The sequence below is a fragment of the Balaenoptera borealis genome (genome assembly GCF_965194805.1).
Source record: "Balaenoptera borealis genome assembly, chromosome: 18".
Taxonomy (NCBI): Eukaryota; Metazoa; Chordata; class Mammalia; order Artiodactyla; family Balaenopteridae; genus Balaenoptera; species Balaenoptera borealis.
The window spans coordinates 9288214-9300997 of NC_138877.1; the positions used below are offsets into that span (position 1 = coordinate 9288214).

At 41.8% G+C, this 12784-nt stretch overlaps 1 protein-coding gene across 1 annotated transcript in view; it reads left to right on the forward strand.

The window, feature by feature from the left end:
- Positions 1–424: 424 nt before the first annotated feature.
- The window catches only part of RXFP2 (relaxin family peptide receptor 2), a gene marked incomplete at its 5' end in the record, with an annotated part of 117453 nt that continues 105093 nt past the window's right edge, over positions 425–12784 (forward strand). The window contains one exon of the mRNA XM_082365772.1: positions 425–577. Within this exon, the coding sequence (XP_082221898.1) occupies positions 425–577 (153 nt within the window). The remainder of the gene's footprint in view (positions 578–12784) is intronic.

Here is a 12784-nt window from a genome sequence, read left to right on the forward strand (position 1 = left end):
GTAATATGTTCTCAACACAGAGGAGCCATGTGGTTTATTGAGAGCACATGTTCCCTACTGTCATCACTCAATGTGTTTGCCGCTCCATGCACCAAAGCCATGAGCAATGACAAAGCCGTGAAGCTAGAGAAATTGCTCCCAAATATCAGCATGCCAACTCTCCTCTCTTTACACCATACAGAGGTTTTCATTCGCTCGTGAACTCACTCACTCAGTCCCTCCACATATAATTTATTGAGCATCAGCTATAGCCAGGCATGTTGTAGGTACTTTGGATAGATAATGAAGAAAACAGTCCCAGACCTTGGCCTTGAGGAACTTACATTCTAAAGACAGGAGACTGACAACAAATACATAAATATATAAAATGATTGTGGGTGGAGAAAGGGCTAAGAGGGAAAGCAGAGTGGCGGGAGGTAGCAGGATGGAGTTGGATATTTTGGGTAACCTAGTCAGCGGGGCCTCTCTGAGCCTGGACCTGAGTGAAGTGAGAGCTCTAACTCCACCAAGATCTGGGGAAAGTGCATTCTGTGAAGAGGAACAGCCTGTGGAAAAGTCTGAGGGAAGAGCGAGTTTGGTGGGTTCAGGTTTGGAGATCAGTGTCCAGCAGGTCGGCCACCTCAATTGGTTCCAAGGTTTACTCTCTGAACTAATATCTAGTTAAATGCCCTTTAGCTTCTTCTTGGCAATTTGCTCCCCCAAATGGATTTTTCTTCTGACCATTTCCAGAACCGTGTCGTCTGGGGAGTATTGTCGGGAATGTCAGCCAAGATCCCTTCATCGGTGCCTTCTGGGCCTTCCTTTGATGGCAGGCTAGAACACTTAGCACGGGGGCTGTATAAATCCATCCTTTGAAGAGCCACCAGTGATAACAAGCTCCTTCTGGACTGTAGCATTAGGTGCCTAATGGCTGTGCCCCAGGAGCCAGGAATGTGCTCAAGGATTGAACACAGACCCAGGGCTGACTTTGGATGCTGGCTCTGCCTACCTCAAGCAACTTGACCTCTCTGTGCTTCAGTTTCTTCATCTATAAAATGGGGGCAATAATAGTAACCACCTCATAAAGTTACTGTGGAAATCACTTTAAGTAATATAAATATTTAATATCATGCCTGGTACATAATAAGAGCTTCATAAATATTAGTTTCTGTTGGAACCATCATTGCCCTGTCCTAACCATCTTCCACACTGCTGACAGACATATCTTTCTTGAGAAACAGTTCTCTGATTATAAAAGTAATAAATGCTAATTGTGAAAAAAATTGAAAAATACAGAAATGTATAATAGAAGAAAATAAAATAATTTATAATTCCATCACCCACTGAGATTATAATTTCAGTTTCCAGTTTTTCTCCTATGCATGTATAATTTTCATTAAAAAAAATTGGGATCATACTATCTAAATTATTTAACTTTCTTTTTCCATTCAGTTTGCTCTGTGAGCATTTTCCATATCCTTAAGTTTCTTTTTTTAACATGCTTTTTAATAGTTGTGTAATATTCTTTGCTACACATCTGTAGTATTCACTTCATGAGATTGTTGTGAGGATTAATATAGTTAAAAAGTAGTAGTAAAAAGTAGTTTGAACATCATTTTTGTATAGAAAGAGCTTTAAAATATTAGCTAAAAATAATAATGATTGTGGTGTTGAAACCACATTTGGAACAGTTTAATTTATCTCCAGTTATAACCAGACATTTTCTGGCTGAGCAGGACACACAACCTTCTTTGTTCTACATCCATTTGTGCACATGGTTTTCATTGTGTGACTGGAAAGGAGAGAGAGGTTTAGCGTAAGTAGGGGCTTGAGGGGAGAGTGGAGATGCAGCTCCCTCCCCTGATCTCCCCACCCCATGGTCTTCCTCACCCCATGGGTAGGGGTGGTGAGGTGTCTACTGCTACACAGCCCCATGAACCGAATTTGAACCTCTATAATTAGAAGAAAGAGAACCAGGGACCTTACATAACCATTTCCATGAGTCACGGCATGAGGTTCTCAGTGGTGTGAAATCACAGACTGGTTGTATTGTTTCTACTGTAAGCGTCTCTGAGCAGAGGCCTGGTTACTCTGAAAATAGGTGTCCACAAGTGGCACCTTTTTCTGGGGCGTTTTCTTCTCCTGGCCTCTCTGTGGAGCCCAGCGGTGCTTGGGCTCCCTGAGGCTCAACACCTTTCACAACCACGGAGGGCAGCCTCCCTAGCAAACCACTGGTGTCCTCACAACAGCTGCTTCAGCTGTGGATATGGTGAGATCACAAGTGACTACTCCGGTAACTGAAGTTAAAAACCATGGCAGCCAGAGAAAAAGAAAACAAGAATGTATTTCCTCTGGAGCCAACATGGGCCACTCTGGAGAGAAAGCCAGTCTGGCTCCATTTTAACTATTGCCCCAGAAGACAGCCAGGAGGAGTGGCCCCCCGCAAAGTTCTCAGAAGCCAGTGGAGGAACCCCAAGTGACCAGCCAGGAGACTGTCCAGCAACCGTGGCCAAGTGTTGCCAGTCAGGACTTCTGAAAGCCACAGAGCTGCACCCCAAGAAAAAGAATCAGCTTTGCTCATTCGCCACCAAGCCCAGAGAATCAGATTTAAATATCTGCCAAAGAAAGAGCCAAAGCCTGGTTAGAGTGGTACAAACCAAGTAAGTCCTTTCCTGCTTCTCCTGTTTTTTCCGTGGCTTCCACTTAGACCCTGGAAGGGTCAGAGACCACACCAGGGACTAGGTAGCCATGCAAGGAAGAGAAGACATCACTCCTACAAAACACAGCTTGGCAGTGTGTGCCGCCTCTCTTTGCTGCTCTTATGGGCTGAATTGCATGCCCCTCCTCCCCAAAATTCATATATTGAGGTCTTAACCCCCAGTCCCTCAGAATGTGACAGTATTTGGAGATAGGCCATTTAAAGAGGCAATTAAGATTAAATGAGGAGGGAGCTTCAAGATGGTGGAAGAGTAAGACGTGGAGATCACCTTCCTCCCCACAAATACATCAGAAATACATCTACATGTGGAACAGCTCCTACAGAGCACCTACTGAATGCTGGCAGAAGACCTCAGACCTCCCAAAAGGCAAGAAACCCCCCACGTACCTGGGTAGGGCAAAAGAAAAAAGAAAAAAACAGAGACAAAAGAATAGGGATGGGACCTGCACCTCTGGGAGGGAGCTGTGAAGGAGGAAAGGTTTCCACACACTAGGAAGCCCCTTCACTGGTAGAGATAGGGGGTGGGCAGAGGGGAAGCTTCGGAGCCATGGAGGAGAGTGCAGCCACAGGGGTGCAGAGGGCAAAGCAGAGAGATTCCCGCACAGAGGATCGGTGCCGAGGAGCACTCACCAGCCCAAGAGGCTTGTCTGCTCACCCGCCGGGGCGGGTGGGGGCTGGGAGCTGAGGCTCGGGCTTCGGAGGTAGGATCCCAGGGAGAGGACTGGGGTTGGCTGCGTGGACACAGCCTGAAGGGGCCAGTGCGCCACGGCTAGCTGGGAGGGAGTCCGGGAAAAAGTCTGGAGCTGCCGAACAGGCAAGAGACTTTTTCTTGCCTCTTTGTTTCCTGGTGCGCGAGGAGAGGGGATTCAGAGCACCGCTTAAAGGAGCTCCAGAGACAGGCACGAGCCACGGTGATCAGCGCGGACCCCAGAGACGGGCATGAGACGCTAAGGCTGCTGCTGCCGCCACCAAGAAGCCTGTGTGCGAGCACAGGTCACTCTCCACACCGCCCCTCCCGGGAGCCGGTGCAGCCCGCCACGGCCAGGCTCCCATGATCCAGGGACAACTTCCCCGGGAGAACGCATGGCGCCTCAGGCTGCTGCAACATCACGCCGGCCTCTGCCGCCGCAGGCTCACCCCTCACTCCGTACCCCTTCTTACCCCCGGCCTGAGTGAGCCAGAGTCCCCCAATCAGCTGCTCCTTTAACCCTGTCCTGTCTGGGTGGGGAAGAGATGCCCTCAGGCGACCTACACACAGAGGCGGGGCCAAATCAAAAGCTGAACCCCGGGAGCTGTGTGAACAAAGAAGAGAAGGGGAAATCTCTCCCAACAGCCTCAGGAGCAGCGGATTAAATCTCCACAGTCAACTTGATGTACCCTGCATCTGTGGAACACCTGAATAGACAATGAATCCTTCCAAATTGAAGAGGTGGACTTTAGGAGCAACATTATATATATATTTTTTTCCCTTTTTCTCTTTGTGAGTGTGTATGTGTATTCTTCTGTGTGTGATTTTGTCTGTATAGCTTTGCTTTTAGCATTTGTCCTAGGGTTCTGTCTGTCCGTTTTTGTTTTGTTTTGTTTTGTTTAATATAGTTTTTAGCACTTGTTATCATTGGTGGATTTTTTTTTTTGGTTTGGTTGCTCTCTTCTTTCTTTCTTCCTTTTTTTTTATTCAAAAAAATTTTTTTTAAATAATTATTTTTTATTTAAAAACTTGATTTTACTTTATTTTATTTTATCTTCTTTCTTTCTTTCTTTTTTTCCTCCCTTTTATTCTGAGCCATGTGGATGACAGGTTCTTGGTGCTCCAGCCAGGCGTCAGGGCTGTGCCTTTGAGGTGGGAGAGCCAAATTCAGGACACTGGTCCACAAGAGACCTCCCAGCTCCAGGTAATATCAAACGGCGAAAATCTCCCAGAGATCTCCATCTCAACGCCAAGACCCAGCTTCACTCAACGACCAGCAAGCTACAGTGCTGGACACCCTATGCCAAACAACTAGCAAGACAGGAACACAACCCCACCCATTAGCAGAGAGGCTGTCTAAAATCATAATAAAGCCACAGACACCCCAAAACACACCACCGGACGCGGACCTGCCCACCAGAAAGACAAGATCCAGCCTCATCCACCAGAACACAGGCACTAGTCCCCTCCACCAGGAAGCCTACACAACCCACTGAACCAACCTTAGCCACTGGGGACAGACAGCAAAAACAACTGGAACTACGAACCTGCAGCCTGTGAAAAGGAGACCCCAAACACAGTAAGTTAAGCAAAATGAGAAGACAGAGAAACAAACAGCAGATGAAGGAGCAAGGCAGTAACCCACCAGACCTAACAAATGAAGAGGAAATAGGCAGTCTACCTGAAAAAGAATTCAGAATAATGATAGTAAAGATGATCCAAAATCTTGGAAATAGAATGGAGAAAATACAAGAAACGTTTAACAAGGACCTAGAAGAACTAAAGAGCAAACAAACAGTGAGGAACAGCAAGATAAATGAAATTAAAAATTCTCTAGAAGGGATCAATAGCAGAATAACTGAGGCAGAAGAACGGAAAAGTGACCTAGAAGATAAAATAGTAGAAATAACTACTGCAGAGCAGAATAAAGAAAAAAGAATGAAAAGAAATGAGGACAGTCTCAGAGACCTCTGGGACAACATTAAATGCACCAACATTCGAATTATAGGGGTCCCAGAAGAAGAAGAGAAAAAGAAAGGGAGTGAGAAAATATTTGAAGAGATTATAGTTGAAAACTTCCCTAATACGGGAAAGGAAATAGTTAATCAAGTCCAGGAAGCACAGAGAGTCCCATACAGGATAAATCCAAGGAGAAACACGCCAAGACACATATTAATCAAACTATCAAAAATTAAATACAAAGAACAAGTATTAAAAGCAGCAAGGGAAAGGCAACAAATAACACACAAGGGAATCCCCATAAGGTTAACAGCTGATCTTTCAGCAGAAACTCTGCAAGCCAGAAGGGAGTGGCAGGACGTATTTAAAGTGATGAAGGAGAAAAACCTACAACCAAGATTACTCTACCCAGCAAGGACCTCATTCAGATTTGACAGAGAAATTAAAACCTTTACAGACAAGCAAAAGCTAAGAAAATTCAGCACCACCAAACCAGCTTTACAACAAATGCTAAAGGAACTTCTCTAGGCAGGAAACACAAGAGAAGGGAAAGACCTACAGTAACAAACCCAAAACATTTAAGAAAATGGGAATAGGAACATACATATCGATAATTACCTTAAATGTAAATGGATTAAATGCTCCCACCAAAAGACACAGACTGGCTGAATGGATACAAAAACAAGACCCATATATATGCTGTCTACAAGAGACCCACTTCAGACCTAGGGACACATACAGACTGAAAGTGAGGGGTTGGAAAAAGATATTCCATGCAAATGGATATCAAAAGAAAGCTGGAGTAGCAATTCTCATATCAGACAAAATAGACTTTAAAACAAAGACTATTACAAGAGACAAAGAAGGACACTACATAATGATCAAGGGATCAATCCAAGAAGAAGATACAATAATTGTAAATATTTATGCACCCAACATAGGAGCATCTCAATACATCAGGCAAATGCTAACAGCCATAAAGGGGAAAATCGACAGTAACACAATCATAGTAGGGGACTTTAACACCCCACTTTCACCAATGGACAGATCATCCAAAATGAAAATAAATAAGGAAACACAAGCTTTAAATGACACATTAAACAAGATGGAATTAATTGATATTTATAGGACATTCCATCCAAAAACAACAGAATCCACCTTCTTCTCAAGTGCTCATGGAACATTCTCCATGATAGATCATATCTTGGGTCACAAATCAAGCCTTGGTAAATTCAAGAAAATTGAAATCCTTTCAAGTATCTTTTCCAACCACAACGCTATGAGACTAGATATCAATTACAGGAAAAAAATCTGTAAAATATACAAACACATGGAGGCTAAACAATACACTACTTAATAACCAAGAGATCACTGATGAAATCAGAGAGAAATCAAAAAATACTTAGAAACAAATGACAATGAAAACACGACAACCCAAAACCTATGGGATGCAGCAAAAGCAGTTCTAAGAGGGAAGTTTATAACAATACAATCCTGCCTTAAGAAACAAGAAACATCTCAAACAACCTAACCTTACACCAAAAGGAATTAGAGAACAAAATAACCCCAAAGTTAGCAGAAGGAAAGAAATCATAGAGATCAGATCAGAAATAAATGAAAAAGAAATGAAGGAAGTGGTAGCAAAGATCAGTAAAACTAAAAGCTGGTTCTTTGAGAAGATAAACAAAATTGATAAACCATTAGCCAGACTCATCAAGAAAAAAAAAGAGAAGACTCAAATCAACAGAATTAGAAATGAAGAAGGAGATGTAACAACTGACACTGCAGAAGTACAAAGGATCATGAGAGATTACTACAAGCAACTCCATGCCAATAAAATGGACAACCTGGAAGAAATGGACAAATTCTTAGAAATGCACAACCTGCTGAGACTGAACCAGGAAGAAATAGAAAATATGAACAGACCAATCACAAGCACTGAAATTGAAACTGTGATTAAAAATCTTCCAACAAACAAAAGCCCAGGGCCAGATGGCTTCACAAGCGAATTCTATCAAACATTTAGAGAAGAGCTGTCACCTGTCCTTCTGAAACTCTTCCAAAACATAGCAAAGGGAGGAACACTCCCAAACTCATTCTACGAGGCCACCATCACCCTGATACCAAAACCAGACAAAGATGTCACAAAGAAAGAAAACTACAGGCCAATATCACTGATGAACATAGATGCAAAAATCCTCAACAAAATACTAGCAAACAGAATCCAACAACACATTAAAAGGATCATACACCATGATCAAGTGGGGTTTATCCCAGGAATGCAAGGATTCTTCAATATACGCAAATCAATCAATGTGATACACCATATTAACAATTTAAAGGAGAAAAACCATATGATCATCTCAATAGATGCAGAGAAAGCTTTCCACAAAATTCAACACCCATTTATGATAAAAACCCTCCAGAAAGTAGGCATAGAGGGAACTTTCCTCAACATAATAAAGGCCATATATGACAAACCCACAGCCAACATTGTCCTCAATGGTGAAAAACTGAAACCATTTCCACTAAGATCAGGAACAAGACAAGGTTGCCCACTCTCACCACTATTATTCAACATAGTTTTGGAAGTGTTAGCCACAGCAATCAGAGAAGAAAAAGAAATAAAAGGAATCCAAATTGGAAAAGAAGAAGTAAAGCTGTCACTGTTTGCAGATGACATGATACTATATATAGAGAATCCTAAAGATGCTACCAGAAAACTACTAGAGCGAATCAATGAATTTGGTAAAGTAGCAGGATACAACATTAATGCACAGAAATCTCTAGCATCCCTATACACTAATGATGAAAAATCTGAAAGTGAAATTAAGGAAACACTCCCATTTACCATTGCAACAAAAAGAATAAAATATCTAGGAATAAACCTACCTAAGGAGACAAAAGACCTGTATGCAGAAAATTATAAGACACTGATGAAAGAAATTAAAGATGATACAAATAGATGGAGAGATATACCATGTTCTTGGATTGGAAGAATCAACATTTGCATATTTGCAAGTATTTGCAAATCCTATATCTAATAAGGGGCTAATATCCAAAATATATAAAGAACTCCTTCAACTCAATAGGAAAAAAAATTCGATTAAGAAATGGGCAGATGGGCTTCCCTGGTGGCACAGTGGTTGAGAGTCCGCCTGCCAATGCAGGGGACACGGGTTTGAGCCCTGGTCTGGGAGGATCCCATGTGCCACGGAGCAGCTGGGCCCGTGAGCCATAACTGCTGAGCCTGCGCGTCTGGAGCCTGTGCTCCGCAACAGGAGAGGCCGCGATGGTGAGAGGCCCGCGCACCGCGATGAGGTGTGGCCCCCGCTTGCCGCAATTGGGGAAAGCCCTCGCACAGAAACGAAGACCCAACACAGCCAAAAATAAATAAATAAATAAAAATTAAAAAAAAAAAAATGGGCAGAGGATCTGTATAGACATTTTTCCAAAGAAGACATTCAAATGACCAACATGTATGTAAAAAGATGCTCAACATCACTAATCTTCAAGGAAATGCAAATCAAAAACCACAATGAAATATCACCTCACACCTATTAAAATGACTACTATAAAAAAGACAAGAAATGACAAGTGTTAGGGAGAATGTGAAGAAAAAGGAACTTTTGTGCACTGTTGGTGGGAATGTAAATTGGTGCAACCACTATGGAAAACAGCATGGAGTTTCCTCAAAAAATTAAAAATAGAACTACCACGTAATCCAGCAATTCACATCGGGGCATTTATTCAAAGAAAACAATAATTCAAAAAGTTATTTGCACCCCCATGTCCACTGCAGTTTTACTTACAATAGCCAAGACATGGAAAGAACCTAAGTGACCACCAATGGATAAATGAATAAAGAAAATGTGGTATATATGTATATACAAAATGGAATATATTCATCCATAAAAAGAATGAAATCTTGCCAATTTTTACAACATGGATGGATCTTGAAGGTATTATGCTAAATGAAGTAAGTCAGACAGAGGGAAATACCGTATAATCTCACTAATATGTGAAGTTTAAAACAAAAACAAAGAAACCGAGCTCATAGATACAGAAAACAGAATGGTAATTGCCAGAGACAGGGAGGGAGTAAGGGTTGAAATGGGTAAAGGTGTCAAAAGGTACAAATCTCCAGTTATAAAATAAATAAGTCATGGACATGTACACTGTGATGACTATGGTTAATAATACTGTGTTGTATATTTGCAAGCTGCTGAGACAGTAAACCTTTAAAGTTTTTATCACAGGAAAAAAAAATTTTGTAACTATACATGGTGAGGGATAACTAGACTTATTGTGGTGATAGTTTCACAATATATACAAATATCAAATTGTTATGTTGTACACCTGAAACTAATATTATGTTATACGTCAATTATACCTCAATTTTAAAATATGTATGAAAAAGAAAGATACTCTCAATGGAGACCAATTACCTGTGAGAATATTTGAGCTAAAATATTTCTATTTTAATTTTTCAATATTAAGAATAAGCTAGAATCAAATATATCCTTAATTTAGCAAAATTTTCTCTGAGCTTGACACTTAGCATGTTTCCTGGGTCCTTGCCATCCCCATTCCTACCCCCAGGTGGTTTGTAAACAAGTCAGCCAATTTTAAAGCCTGAAGCCAAGCTTGCGATCTTGCTTCTAAATGAGCTGTTTGATTTCTGAGAAAGGGGCACAAAGGTGTCTATGAAAAGCACACAGTTTTCCTCAGTTCTCACGTTCATAATACACCAGGTGCGGGGCTTTGTTCCCACACCCACCGATTTTCCCATACCAGCTGGGTGTCCTACAATTCCATTCATTTCTAACACTAAACAGAGTTATCACAGGCCCCACAAGACTGCCCCCTCCTTCAGATGCCCATCACAAGGGTTGAGTCCTCAGGTTGCCCACCATTTATGTCCTTCTTGGCTAAAATTAGAGGTTCCCATGACCCTCTCCTCGCGTTCAGTAATATGCTAAAGCAGCTCACAGAACTCAGGAAAACAGTTTACTTACTACTGCTGATTTATTACAAAGGATATTTCAGTGGCTACAAATGAACAGCGGGAGAGAAGTGTTACCTAGGGCGAGGTCTGGAAGGGTCCTGAGCACAGGAGCTTCTGTCCCTATAGAGTTGTAGTGCGTCTTTCCCCAGCTTGTAGATGTGTTCACCAACCTGGAAGTTTCTCTGAACTCTGCACTCTTAGGGATTTTTTTATGAAGGTTTGATCATTTATTTACTCAATTGCCAGCCCCTCTCGCCTCTCCCGAGAATGGGAGGTGGGCCTGAAAGTTCCAAGCTTCTGATCATGGCTTGGTCTTTCTGGTGACCAGCCCCAATCCAGGAATCCATCAAAAGTCACCTCATTAGAACAAAAGACATTCCTATCACGAGGAAATTACAAGGGATCTAGGAGCTTTGTGTCAGGAACCAGCGTCGAGGAACAAACATTATCAGGAACCAGGGGCAGAAGCCAACAGATATTTATTTCCTATTATTTCACAAAAGGTTTGTCCTGATCTCAATTTCAGCAGTGCCTGCCTTACCCATTCTTCCTCTTTTTCAAAGAACTCCTTTTTTGTTTCACAATTATTTTACAACTAGTCACAAGGGAAAGTGAAGGCTTTGGGGAAGAACAATAATTAATTACAAGAAAGTCCACAATACACTTAAGGTTCCCTGCCCTTGTGTGTCCCTTCCCCAGAGCCCCACTGTTGGGTGGTCTTAAGGAAGGTCTGTAGGACTTCTCCCCTCAGGGAGCCTGCCAGCAACCCCATTTCCTGCTATAGAATGAGAAGGGGGATAATCATATCTGTTCTGCTTCACACTGAAGGATGATGGGGGATCAACTGAGAATAGGTATTTTAAAGTGCTTTGGTAACTATAAAAATCTCTATTCAGATAGAATGGATTGGTATTTGGTTTCCAAAACAGGCTTCACTACTAGGAGGGAAAATGTGCTGATATTCCCTGTCAACATCCTGGCAATCATTTTCCTCATTAAAACTGACTAAGTTGGCTTTCTGCTTCAACTTGAACTGCTATGGGTTTGGACAGCATCACCCTATTTCCCAGAGTTTTATTGCTGTAGGTTAACTCAGCCACAAAAGAAGCTTGAGATTTCAATTCTGCCAAGCTGACAGAGCAAACGGAAGTCATGCGTCTTTTCTCACCACCATTGGGAAATAATCATAAACGTGAATCTTTAAAGTGGGGCAAGTGCATTAGACAAGGAGCTGAGATACATGGGCAGTGCTGAAGTGACCTTGAGGAAGCCATTTGAACTGTCAGCCTGAATTTGTCACCTGATTAAAAAATGGGGTGAAAAATATTAATCCTGCCTATTTCAGAGTTGTTAGGAAGATTAAACGAGGTCTGTAAAGACACTTTGCAAAGTATAAAGTGGCCTATGGAAGTGAAATATTATCAATTATTATATTTATTGTTACATAACTGAATTACTAATTAGAAAAGGGATGAAGTTAAAACCGAAATGAAAAGTCAGGCGTTTCTCATATCATAAAAGCCAGTATTTGAGGAGGTCATAAAATAACAAGGCTAATAAACCATGGTTGAAATGTATTATCTCATTTACTGCTCATAAGAACAAAGCTCCCAGGAGTAGGGGAAAGTCTCCCACTTTTATTCTTCAAACTTGAGATCAGACCTTTTATATTACAGTGAGCAGGTAATTACGGAGGAATTACTATAACCGAGTCACTTTGATGCACAATGGACATCAAGATCTCTGCCATTGAAGAGCTTAGAACATAGAAGAGGAATGAGAACATATACCCAAAAGAGCAAATAATGTCACCACACTATATAGGCAGCAATAAATTATATATTGTGAACAAAAACTGCCTCAGAATTTGAGAAGAGGGAGAAGTCTCTGTGAGCTGGGAAATTTGGAAGAGTTTTGATGAGAAGGCAGTGGGACTTTTATCAGGTCTTGAAGGACACATTATATGTATTTGGACAAACATAGACTCGTAGGCAACCACTACAGACAGGGAGAACAGTATGTGAGCAGAGGTTGTAGGTGAAAAATCATGGATGCATTTGAAAAGCATTAAGGTAGACTGAGTGGCTGGAGTCAAGGAAGCATGAAGTGGCCAAAGGAAAACAGGGTTACAGGCTTTCCCAGCTCTGCTTTGTCTCCATCAGTAATTCAACTCCAGGGATCCTCCATTCCCAGCTTCAGCCCCAGCCCAGTCATCACTCTTACCCCATTTGCAGTGACCTCCCAAGGGAGTCCCAGTCCGCTGTGTGGCACACATGTACCATCTCAAGTTAGGAAATGACCTATAGGGAAGACACCTCAAAGGAGGAATATTCTAAGATAATACTTGTGTCAAAGCATTTTTTCTAATCGTAATTAAGTATCTTTTCATTAGGACATACCTGTTCTTGATTTATGTAACATGGTTAAGCTT